At 32.8% G+C, this 13,047-nt stretch overlaps 2 protein-coding genes across 6 annotated transcripts in view; one reads left to right on the forward strand and one right to left on the reverse strand.

Annotated features, from left to right (window-relative positions):
• The first annotated feature begins 934 nt into the window (after positions 1-934).
• Positions 935-5,727, forward strand: LOC100818671 (dynein light chain LC6, flagellar outer arm). Its single transcript, XM_003548007.5, has 2 exons — positions 935-1,470; positions 5,389-5,727. Exons 1-2 carry the CDS (start codon positions 1,234-1,236, stop codon positions 5,542-5,544), a joined length of 393 nt encoding a protein of 130 aa, XP_003548055.1. The 5' UTR covers positions 935-1,233; the 3' UTR covers positions 5,545-5,727.
• Positions 5,728-7,315: 1,588 nt separating this feature from the next.
• Positions 7,316-13,047, reverse strand: part of LOC100789267 (glucan endo-1,3-beta-glucosidase 3) — a 6,650-nt gene continuing 918 nt past the window's right edge. Inside the window, exons 2-5 of one of the 5 annotated variants that reach the window (XM_006599364.4) lie at positions 9,368-9,874; positions 8,621-9,151; positions 7,911-7,938; positions 7,316-7,689 (exon numbers count right to left, since the gene is read on the reverse strand). In XM_006599364.4, coding sequence (XP_006599427.1) covers positions 7,539-7,689; positions 7,911-7,938; positions 8,621-9,151; positions 9,368-9,874 — 1,217 coding nt within the window. In that variant the 3' untranslated portion in view covers positions 7,316-7,538. Of the gene's footprint in view, positions 7,690-7,910; positions 7,939-8,620; positions 13,042-13,047 lie in introns of those variants that run through there. The other 4 variants (XM_006599362.4, XM_041010522.1, XM_003548887.5 and 1 more) reach the window with 4 other exon arrangements.

Below are 13,047 nucleotides of genomic sequence, written 5' to 3' on the forward strand. Positions count from 1 at the left end.
CGGAGTGGCCTTTACTTTAAAATTTGCGGTGCTGACCACTATGCATACCAAGTGCGGTATTTATTTTTATTTAGATCATAAAAAATAAAAAAAATAAATAATTTGTTTGAGTATAGTATGATCACAATATAACAAAGATAATGTCTTTCAAAAAGGAAAAATTCAATAAAAAACCAAAAATAAACAAGAGGCCCTTTAGATTTTAAATAATTGTTTTGATTGTTTTTTCAAACCACAAGTATTCTCAATAAAAAATAATAGTGTGATAGAATCGTTATGAACAACAAATCTAAACTACAAGACTACTAATTAAACTTAAATAATCTTATGCCTGCAAACTGATTTATACCTTCAATGATTTAATTATTTTGATTTTTGCTTTTCGTTATATTGTCTGTTCTTCTTTGACAACATACCAGATTTTATGAGTATGATATGATATTTAATTTTCCTTTGCTATGATAAGGATACAATTAAAGAAAGTTCAATCAAAATTTTAATAGCGCAAAAACAGAACGTTAATTAAAGTGAACCCTTCTGAGAAAGATGGCTAGCCAACTTTTCTTCTTTCATGTTATCTGTTAACAGTTGAAAGTTGAAACCACTTTCGTTTAAGCCACGTGATTTCTTAAATTATTCAAATGGTTGTAATTTGTAAATTACTTATTTTAAAAATAAATAAAATAAATTTGAAAAAAAGAAATATTTTATTAAATATTATTAAAGTACACGTCTGAATTAATTTTAATAACAATTTTAATATTAAAACATATGTTATGATAAAAAAACAATTAATAGTGTAAAATGTCTTTATACTAATAATGCATTTTAATTAAATTATTAACATATTCCATCATAACTTCTATTTTCTAGTGTCGTACCCTGAAAAGATTTGATTCCTTTAAATTAATTCATCTATTCATTACAAAAAAATGTTCATCTAACTCACTCTGGTTAGTGACATTAACGAAGAAATATTAAATTCTATTGATGCTCACAGTCACAGTCACAGTCTATATTCTATATAGTGCAGAGTAAAACAAACAACAACCCTTTTGTACTTTCTTTTTCTACTCTTGCTTCCTTCTAATACTCATTCCATTACACTGTGCATTCCCTTCTTCTTCTCTCTCTCTGAGTGATTGGTGGTGGCCATAGTGTGAAGCCAAAGTGCAAGAAAATAAAAGGGTTGATGTTTTTTTGTTTGTTTTGTGAGTGATGAGAGTGTAAGACATGGAAGAAGCAGAGAAAGAGTTAGAGAGAAGGAGCAAGTTTCTGAACAGTTTGATACAGAAGAAGAAGAAAGGCATAGAGCAGCATGAACATGAGAGTTTCAAGGTTCATGTCAGAGCTTGTGACATGCCCCTCCCTTTGCAGAACCGCGCCTTACAATGCGCACGTCTTCACTTGGAATCTATGCCACCTGGCAACAAGCTTGACAACAAACGCCTTGCACTGGCCCTTAAGAAGGTTACATTAATTTACTTTCTCTCTCTTCTTTTTTTTTTGTCTTTTGAGCCAATTTTCTTTTTCCAAAATCTGTTTTGGGGTCTGATCTTTGGCACATATAATAGAAAGTCTCAATAATGTTCATGTTCTGATTTCGAAGTTTGGTGTTATGTGGGAAAATGGTTACTTTTTGGAAACGGTTGTTGTTAGTTCTCAATGTCTTGGCTGGATTAAAATTAGTGTCTTTGTGAGTCTGTTACTGAATATTTAATAGGACAAAACATAGGTGTCTTTCCTTTTTTGTGCTTTTTGTACTGTTCTCGAATCAGAATTGGAGTTTCACCCTGCTAACTTATATTGAACTTTAATGCAAACCTTTATTATAGAAATTACCAAGGTAAAATTTCACTTCTGATTAAAGAACAACACCAAAAGCATTATTTTTGGTTTAGACCATATGTATCTTCCATTGGAGTCAATCCTGTTTAAAATGGGTAGGACCACTATGGGTGGCAAAGCTCAAGTTTAATATTGACTCGCTGATTTTCCTAGCTGAAGTTTCCTTATTATTTTTTTAATCAGTGGATTAAGTGTATACAAGCAAATTTGTATGAAGGTTTTTATTTTGGGTGTTGTTATTAAGTCAATCGGGTTAACATCAATGGAATGTGCCTAATTGCTTTCTGCTTCAGTCAGCCAGTTGGAACTAACTTGTTTCTGTTTCTTTGTCCTTCTTGATGGTGACTTTTGTTCACATGACATATCTGTGTTTTTCTCATCCATGGCAATGGTATCTTGCAAGTGCACATGGTCTAATAACTGTTTGTTTGTGTTTTGTTGAGCATGCAGAAAGATTGGTTTTTGAATAATTGTGGAGTTGATAGAAAGATTTTTTTTTTCCAATTGCTTACCGATTCTTGAACTCATTATTTGGATCCTATATTACTTCAAAAGTTTTATGCTTCAAAAGTTTTATGGTGGTGGTTCCATGAAGTTTTCTGTTGCTTCTATCTCACCTTCCTTCCACATTTCCCAGCTTGACAAAGTCCTTATTTTGATGTAGCAGTTTCTGGTACATATAGTTCACCAATACCAGAAATTTGAGTCCTGTTTGCCATCTGAATCTTACTATATTAATATATTTTGAAATCTTGTAATGGGGGTGTATTGATAAATAATGTAGCAGGAATCCAGATCTGATCCAAAGTCCTTAGAAGCCGTTCTTTTTCCCTCTTCTATCAGTCTTTTTGGTCTCCTTTCTGGGGTTTCTCTTCATGGATTTCTGTATAGACAACTGATCCTGAGTTATAAAGAATGTGCAAATGCTAAGAAAAGAATACTACTCAAAGCAATAAGGTCTTAAATTGTTTGCAGTATCGGTCTTCCTCTTATCAGAATTTTCTCATTCCTTCTTTCCCATAATATTTTTTCTCTTATAAAAGTTGCATGGATGGTTAACCCTGTATATGTTTCAAGAATGAGTTGAATGTCCTCACTAAGCCACAATTCAGAAACCACTCTCCTCACTAAGCCGCTGCCCACTAGACATGTGTAAAGGGTGAGCCAATGCATAAGGCTCCCCCCACTCTCTCAAGAAGCAAGAAATTACTTCTGTGTCATTTGGGCTTGTTGACACTGTACCAAACACGTTATAAAATCATTAAGCAGTTTCCTATCATTAATTTAAAGGAACAACATCAAGAGTATGCTTGCACTTGAAATGGTTTTGTTCTAGCTCAGAGTTTTTAAATTATAATGTTATTTTGACAAGAAATAATTGCTTGCATATATGGAATTATTGTCTATCTGTAAAGAAATAGAAAGTGGTAAGCAACAGAGGTTAATTTAATCACAAAACAGATCTAGCACTATGTGCCGTAGCCTCTTGGATATCATCTAGAATTATTTAAATTTAAAGGTTTAGGATTAGGATGACCTGGTGAAGATACTGTTACTATTTGTTATCTTTGGGAAATACATGCATATATGGAATTTTATCATTGAACGGATTCAAAAACAGACCATGCTTGTACTTTTTGGATAGTAATTTGAAAGGAACGGAAGATTTGGGAAAATAGATTTATGGTTACAATGAAGTGTTGGAAGTGGTCTTTGCATTTGATTTGGTATAGAATGCGTTGATTTTACATGCTATGTAAGCTCTATACCTATTTCTATACCATCCATATCAACGTGGAAACAGAATTAAGATCAGAAGTGATACATTGCAAATTGCTTGTTCTGTTCACAGCTGATCATAGAAAATGGAAGGGCATGATGAGATACAGCAAACCTACTTGTTGTTGTCATGCATAAGGATTTGTGTAATAGTTGATGTTGAGCATAGGCTTAGTAATTTTCAATAAAAGGATGGAGGTGGGAAATTATCCTTATGAGTTTGGTATCTTTATGATCCACTAAAGGTTGCATTACTTTTCTTTTGTGTCTCTCCATGTATTCAAGTATGGAGAAAATCTGGAAAGCATGTTTATTAGGTATGTTGGTTGTAAAAATTAATAAATAGGTTGCTTATTATTGGTTGTCTTTTTTTGTTGAAAATGTTACTTTGTCCCTCATTTCGTTGATAGGGCTTCATGGTTGGCAGATGCTATTAAAAGTTATAATTTTAGGATTCCTATTACACACCAACAGCATGCTGCATCCATATCTAGTATATCTTTTATTAAATGCATGTCAGAGACGTTTTAATGAATGATGGTATCTATGGGACAAATTTGATTCTTGCAATGCTTGCTCCATCTATTACACTCACACCAAGCATACCTTGATCATTTTAGAGTTTCATCTAGCTCAAAGATTACGTGGATTAGTGGCAGCCAAAAGTTTTATTTATATATTTGTTGGCTGAAATAGATTCTTGGTCCCTTATCTACATTTTAGGTTTCAGTTTGGTCTCTTGTGTTATATCACTCATCTCAATCTTTCATAGATAAATGTAACTAACATATCTCCTTCAGAAAGTATTTCCCCATAATGGCCATAAACCGTTGCTCCAAGAATCGCCAAATAAGGGTTAGCCGATCTTATTCCTACATAATCCATTTGAACCGTTAGAATTTGACCCGATTTTAGGTGTGGTGCATTTTTCATTTGAACTATACCTACATTTTCGTAAATAAATTGACCAAGACTAATTATTGTAAATGATTTTTCACAATAATTATGGTGGAGAAAATGTCAATTTAAAATGATGTTACTATACAAATCAGGTTTATAAATTCTCTCGTTTTCGTCCAAGAAATAATATTTGAATACTTGAAAAGTTTCTTTTAATTTGTTAAGTTGCCACTTTTTAATTATCAAGATCTGATTATGAGTTATTAAACAGTAAAAATAAAAATTGACAACTTGAGAGGTTATTCCTAAAGGACCTAACGAATTTTTAATTGAAATCATAGCATCTCTTTGAATTTGATTAATTTCCTAATTAAAATTTTTCCATTTGGTCCTTATAATGTTTGTTATTTTAAAATGGTCTTTCTATTAGGTTTTTACACTAACGGTATCAATTTTGGATGACATGGCATTTCTTACAACACAATTTGCCACGTGTTAAATAGTTGACCATATTAGTGTGAATGTGTGATAAACTAATAGAAGAACCAATTCAATGTAATGGAAAAACTTTTAGAAACCAAAGTAAAATTTTTAAACATAACGAACTAAATTAAAACCTAAAATATAGATAAGGGACCAAAATTCTATTTTAGCCTTGTTTATTTATTTATTTGGTTCCTCACTGATTTGTAATATTTGAACTGGATGAATCATTGCTAGATTTCAAATTGACATTACTTGAAAACCTGTTGTTAGCCATTGTCCTTTTACCCCCTTTTGAACAATGGCTTATTACTGTAGTGCTTCTTGTTACCTAGTATGAACTACTTGGATGGCTAATGATACAAAGTACTCTTACAGGAATTTGATTCTTCGTATGGTCCAGCTTGGCACTGCATTGTGGGTACTAGCTTTGGTTCTTATGTTACACATTCTGTTGGTGGCTTTTTGTACTTTTCCATTGATAAGGTTTATATCCTTCTCTTCAAGACAGCTGTTGAACCATTGGACCATTGATAACTTCCACAACTGTGAGTCATGCCTCCTTGGGAGAATATATTTTAAAATTTTATAGCAGCTGATATGTAAAATTACAAAGTGGAACATTTAAATACCTGTATTCTGTGATATATGTGATGCACTTCTATTTGGATTTGTAGACTGTGAGAGAGTATTTCGAATGCAGAATTTGTTCTGGCATGTCACAAGATTTTCATATTGTTCAACTCAAAATAACATTTCATAGAATTATCCATCTGATGAAAAAAAATCATGGTTGATACTTTCTAACATTAGTTTGTATTCAATGAAACATGCACTTAGGAAAATGCACTTTTGATACAAAGAATAGAGATTTAACAAACATAAAGAAAGAAGAACATGGATTTAACATATGGAAAACCTTTGACTAGAAACAAAAGTCACATGCGTTTTTTTTTTTTTTTTTTACATGAAAGCACTTGTATCTTGCAAAACAAGTTAGTATTTCATAAATTTTAAATACATTTGTAGGGTTTAGACATTTCATAGTTGGTTCCAACAAAAATAACAAGCATATATATCTTGGTACCCTCGTAATAGCTGTTTCTTGATGATCATTCTGTATTATCTCAGCCAAGTCTTTTCCCATTTGCATTGCCATCACTCCCTCTTGTTCTTAAGATGTCAGAGTCGGCGCGGGGCACTTTTGATCATCTTGCTGCAACAATTTGAGAGAGAGATTGAATAAAAACGTTCTTGTTATATTATATAACTATACAAAAGAATCTCAAACTTAAAAAACAGTTACCATTTTTGAGGCTTTTGGCCATCCGAAGAGAATTTTAAACATGTCTAGAAAGAGAAAGAGTGAGTGAGAGTTGATGGAAGATATAGAATGATAGAGTTGGGTTCGTGGAGGTTAAGGAGAGTGAGTTGAAAGTTGAAAGAAGCAACCTAAGACAAGAGGGAGCACATGCAACAAAGAGACTAGTAGTGTTGTTCTTCAAATACTGCTCCACTCCACTCAATTTCAAGCGTTTTTATAGGACACACGTCATGTTTACAAGTAAATTGCAATAGATTCAAATTCACCAATATGCCAAAAAAAGATAAGAAATCTAATATACAGATATAATGGTGCTTAAGATAGATTTATTTTATCACCCTAGATTTTCTAAGGAGACTTGTCAGTTTATTAATTGAATAGATTCTTAATTGATTGTCCAAATTCTGTGATTGAGCAATATTCTCTAACAAACTAATTTAAGCAATCAATTTAAATCTATCATGATAGAATTTCTAGAATAGTTAACCGTTTTTTTCTTACATGATAGAATATTTAACTGTTAAAAGATTTTTTATTTTTAGGAAATCGTTAAAAGATTTTTGTTTTTTTGAAGGAAAACCGTTGAAAGATTTATTTCATGTTGGAATTATCCTATCATATCTTATCTTTACTGTTAAACAGTCCCCAAGGCTTAAAATCAACCCTAAAAATTGATGTTAACAATTTCCTAAATGTTATCCATGCATCCTATACAATTTTATCGCAGCGTACAATAATCTTGCTCCACATTATAGTTCCCGCAACTCATAATTGATGGTAATACACTTATACTTATATTCATGAAAGTTCTTATTTAAGTGCTAAAATCAAGGCTTTCTGATTAAAACGTCAAGGCATCACGATCAAAATTACAGATTTAATAAACTTTTTTTTTGTTACACAGATTTAATGACATGCCAAGCACATCAATGGATTTTCTGATTAAATTGTTATAAGAAAAGATTAGACCTAACAAGGTAATTACATCAACGATTTTAAATAAATTCTTCTGGTTCGTTTGTACAAAAATCCAATGGACAACTCACGTTACAATTGCCAATATACATTTTGACCAACCTCGCCATCCTTCAAATCCTCTAAATGAGGAACACAAAAATGGGTATGCAGCAATCTCTTAAATGGTAGTTGAAGAGTGTGTCACCATTAAATAGGATTCTAATGCTGAACATGTTAGTGCGTAGTTTTACAAGACAACTACACTCAAAATTAAAGTAAGAATCACAGTGCTTGTAAAAAATCCACCATTGTAATATTGGGACAAGCACCCTGAATTTGTGGAATTTGTTGATGGAGCCAATGCTGTGCCATTTACGCTGGTAACATTTTTACCACCACTGTTCACCAAAAATATAAAGAGAAACAAAAAAGAAATGATAAGGAACATGCACCAATAAATTTTCAGCTTTTTGTGGTGAAGAAATGAGAATTGGAACAATGGAGAACAAGGCAACAACGAGTACATATAATGAAAAAATAAATTGATATCGATTATCAAACATACATATACATATATATATATATATATATATATATTAACATAAGCTTGAAATTATACCTTCCTGAAAATATACAGGAACCGTGACCTGTGTGACAATGATAATACAATAAATATCAGTTATGTAAATATGGTAACAACTTGAATGTGAGATTTGTGAATGCATGGTTTTTTCTAATGTGTAACAGATGAGTCAAGAAAATGACCAATAAAAAGAAAAGCTGTAAAAATAGCAATAATAAGTAAAATGGCCAAAAATTAATTTGCAATTTTAATAAACTTAATTTTGAACCAAATGAAAAACAAGAATGCGTAACCAGAATTCAAGAAACTGCTCTTAAAATTTCTTTGATGTAAAGCTAATGACTATGGAGAGCCAACACACCTAATATTTTTTTCAAGAGAATAAAAGGCAGAAAAAATGGCCATATTATGGCATCTATAATTTCAACATATGGTTGAGACTATCTTATGTATGAGAATATTTGAATATCACAATCTTATACATCTGGTCCAAAATACTTCTCCCCCAAATAATAGAAGTTTCATAAGAATCCACACTGCTTGTATGTCCATCATTCATCAAATCTAGTAGTTATGGTGTGCTACATGCGCAAGGGTGCAAAGTTTCCATGTATTTTTTCATTATGTCCATATATATATATATATATATATATATATTCTAATTTTTTCAAAAAAATTATTGATACTTTTCTATTCAACAGCACATGGAGATATGATTTATGAGTATGTAAAGAAAGACTCTTTACTTGGGTTTGTAGTGGTGATAGAGGCAACTCCTTTGAAATCACAGGTCCCCGCAGATTTAGCCATCTGCTGATAATATGAATTGATAGCATATGTAGCATGTGAAGCTACACTATTTGGTTCGTAACACGATTGACCCTGCAGCAAAGGCGAACAATCCACCTTCCCCGGTCCACAAGCCCAATCGAGTGCTGCCTGAAGCATCTTTGAATCGGCATTACTCTTGGCAACACAAAAAGTTTGGTTTGTTGTATCATTTGCAAATACAGTACCAGAATTAGTCAAGTGTAAGGTATACACTTGAGCTCCACTAGCATAAAACAGCCCCCAATTATTCTCAGACACTGGACCTGATTTCAAGTCTTCATTATAAAGCTCATAAATATAAGTGCTAACTGCAATTCCAGGTTGCTTGGGAGTCCCACTATTGTTAAGGACATGCCTGATCAAGTTACTATTGTAAGTGTTAGCATTGTCAACGGTTGCATCCGGCTCAGATGAGTCGCCTTTGGAGGGCCATCCTGACTCTGTGACTAAAATAGGGATGTTGGTAAACTTCAAATATGACATAGCAAAATAAGCAGCATCAACAATTGCATCAAAGACATTAGTATAATGCAGGAGGGTGTTGGAATCAATAGCTTCCTTATTCGGAGGCAAGGGCCGGAACAAAGCGTAGTCTAGAGGGACTACACCATTGGATTGCATGTAATCATAATAAGGGTACACATTGAGCATAAGATATGAACCTGTTGATTGCAAAAAGTTAAGCAAGGGAACCATGACAGGGTCCCAAGTTTTATTGAAAAATGCTTGAGATGGCGGGAAAGAGTCAAGGATGACAGAAGAAGAGTGTGGAGTAGAGACTTTGATTTGCTGGTCAAGATTGGCCGCAACTAGCGCAGCTTGAATGAATTTTAGTGCTGAGACTAGGACAGGAGCTGCATTAGGGAGGGAAGTTAGGACTTCGGATCCAACAGCTATTGCAGTGATGTTGGTAGCAGGAACATGTGCTATGACATTGCGTGCAACCCAATTTGCGGCTGTGGCATTGGACTGGCCAATGCCTAGTATCTGATCATTGGGAACAGAAACAATTACACGGATTCCTGTGTTAGCGAGTGCACGAAGCATGGCTCTGTCAGCATCATAGAGTCTAACATGTTGGATACCTTGAGCCTTAAGAAGGGCAACAACCTCTGTTGGACTTGGCATGTTGGTGACATCTGTACCAATGTTGACACCAATGAAAGCATCTGCAGAGAAAAACACCAACAAATGAAGAACTGATGAAAACTAGATCATCCAACAGAAATAGGTCGTTCATTTTCGAAACAGTGAGTCAAAGTTACCATATGATACTGATGAAATAAAACTGTGAATTAGAGATATAACAAGTAATGCAAATGCAGCAACCATCCAAAATAAATATAAAGAGAACTATGAATCTGCTTATATGTTACAGCAAATATCAATATATTAAAAGGATTTCTTTTTCCACTCTTCAAATGATTTCAAACATGTAGCTCTTTAAGCTCATCACTGCATGTAACTTAATGATCTTCAATTACTTACAAGATCAGTTGGGAATAAATCCTTAATCTCAATTTACGGCAAATCAAACAATGCAGTTAAATTTGCACTAAATTCTAAGAGACGGATGCTAAAGCCTTAAGTTAACCACCTTCAGAAACAAAATAAAAGGATTATTGGGACAATAAGCAAAGGGGCTGAACTAAATTATTTTTTTTCCCATTATGATTTGTTAATTTGCAATATTAAAAAGGAAAAACATATAGCTCATTATGTTCAGTATCTTTATTGGATAAAGGAGAGAAAATTGTTTAAAAATGAAAATTCAATTCAATAGCCTTATTAGCAAAGAATAATAATGAAAGAAATCCATTTTTTAAGAAGACACATCCACATTGAATCAAATTCATAAAAATGTCAAAAACATAATAGATCTTTCTATTGATATAACCAATTTTGGTAATTAAAAATACTACTTGTTTCTATCTCCATGGATTGCAGAGTACTATGCTCATATTGGTAACATTTTGGGGTGGGGATAAACCTAAACCCTATGGTGTAAGACTAATAATCCCCCTGTGGAATTGTTTGCCCCTGGCCACAAGGTGCTTTCAGTGGATTACAAACACTACAAGTCCACCTACATAAAAACTAGTTTTGGCATTCGAGCCATACCTCTTGGTCTGCACTGGTAGTATCTACTTTGTATTTTAGTGCAATAAGAATATTCAGTCACAGAGGATAACCCTTTTGGACAATAGTTTTATACCAACTGGATAATGAAAATTCAATTAATAGCCTGAATAATAATACAAAGGAAATCTCAAACCCATATTGTTAGTAATACTAATGAATGGCACAATCAACTGGCCAGGGGGGTAATGTGTGTCACAAGTATAAAAAAATTACGGTCCATGGACGTTATACATTTTTTTAAGGATGTTATGATTCAAGAAAAGGATAACTATTCATGTATTTTATAATCCAGGTCTACTTGTGAAAACAGACAGCTATTACATTTAGCTATGGTGTTCAGCTCCACAAGTGAGAATACTAAAATAACATAAGAATGAAGCAGAAAGGATACTAAATAATAAAAAGAATAAAGCAGAGATAGAATCCAATTGTTCATCTTGCTAATGCACAAAACCAATCAGCAGAGACTATAATAATAGCCTGAATGGTTAAAATTTTATGGTTTATCATGAACCCTTACAAAAATCTATATTAGTGTACGTGTCATCCCATGTGTTTCTTGTGTCTTATCTGTAGGGTCGGGGTACCACATTACATTATTACATATTCAAAAATTCATTTTTGATTATCAAGTTTAAATTTATAATGTTACATTTTACAAGGAAAATGCAGGGGTCTATTTCGGTCAGTTGAACTAGGTGTGTGAGTTGTTGTAAACCCGTGGTACCGTTTTTGATTGTCACGGATTAAAAAAAAAGACTAAAGAGAAATAAAAACTTATTTTTCAAAAGTTTAATTGAAAAATTAAAAAAGAAAAATTGAGTAAGTTGAATCAAACATTGAGATCCATTCACATGCCACTACCATCTCCATTCCTGAGTAAGGGTATTTTAGTCCATGACATTGTTTTTTCACAAAAATGTATTTAATGCAAACCGCAAAAGAACTGTGTGATGAGTTGGGACGCAATGACATTATTCCCAAAATCCCACTAAAAGACAGGAAGGACAGTGCGGAGATTCTACACAAAGGAAAAAAGAAAAGAAATACTATTTTCTTACAAAAGAAACTCTCCTTTAGGGAAAGAAAAAATGAATTAAAATACCTACTTACAGAACCGTTTCCCAAACTTTCTATTTGAGATTTGTCATGCTCATGCAGCAAGGTTATGCCTTTATAAATTAAATTATGATCCCTTTGGTTCAAAGGAATGAAAGAGATGTGAAAGCGAATTCAGATGAAAAAAAGGTGAAATATTTAAAATAAAGTAAAATGTAAAGGTGGAAAATCCATATCAATATTTGAAACTTTCATCTCACATGCACCCAAGTGCAATTTAACCAAACACTGCCTTAAGCTCAATCCTATTCCTTCTTTCTTCTCAACGCAGGCATATCATTTACTAATGCAATCAAATAATTATATCAAGACCCATAAATATGCCTACCATGCCCAAAATACTACATTGTAAAAAACATTATCATAATAACCACAAGAAATTCATGTAAATTTTTTATATAAAAAAAGAAATTCATGTAAATTTAGGAGAAATTATATGGTCTCGGATCCTCATATGAATAAAGCCCGACAAATCTTCACACCATATATAACTAAAATTTTCAATTTACCGAAAAAGAGATATCAACACTCCATTAGTGTCAATGTGCCATGTGGAGATGGATTAAGATCATAATAGTGATGAAGGATATAATAATTCCTCAAAACTCACCCGTTAATAAGACAGTTTCTTTCCAATAGTCACCAATTTGGTACTGAGACCCACTATAAATACTAAATGGGACCCACAATCCCACATTAAATGTAAATCACATGAATGAACTTTACAACAAGCTCACGTGACTTTCATCTTACAACAAAGTGTGGTAGAAGAAGAGTAATGACATGATTTTTAGAATTTTTTTTATAATAAGTTGGTGGTTTAAGTGATCTGAATTTAGTCTATTTCGGAGTAAGAAAGAGAAATTTCATTCAAGATGATCGGTAAAATTTCTCATTAATTATTAATAAAAACTGATGATATTCGAGGCCAATATTATGATGAAAAAAAATGCCACTTTTAACTAAGGAATGGGGGAAAAGAGAGAGAAATGTAAACCCACATGGAGAATCATGAACGGGACAATAAAAAAATAACACAACTTTCATAGGTGAAGTGGGTACACAGATAGAAGAAGGAAAG

This window comes from Glycine max, chromosome 16 (genome assembly GCF_000004515.6).
Source record: "Glycine max cultivar Williams 82 chromosome 16, Glycine_max_v4.0, whole genome shotgun sequence".
NCBI classification, from domain to species: Eukaryota; Viridiplantae; Streptophyta; class Magnoliopsida; order Fabales; family Fabaceae; genus Glycine; species Glycine max.

Bases quoted from the DNA above. Each gene is read 5' to 3' on its own strand.
- LOC100818671 (XM_003548007.5), top strand. From the start codon at position 1,234: ATGGAAGAAGCAGAGAAAGAGTTAGAGAGAAGGAGCAAGTTTCTGAAC. The intron at 1,471-5,388 runs GTTACATTAATT...GTACTCTTACAG, and splicing joins TTGCACTGGCCCTTAAGAAG to GAATTTGATTCTTCGTATGG.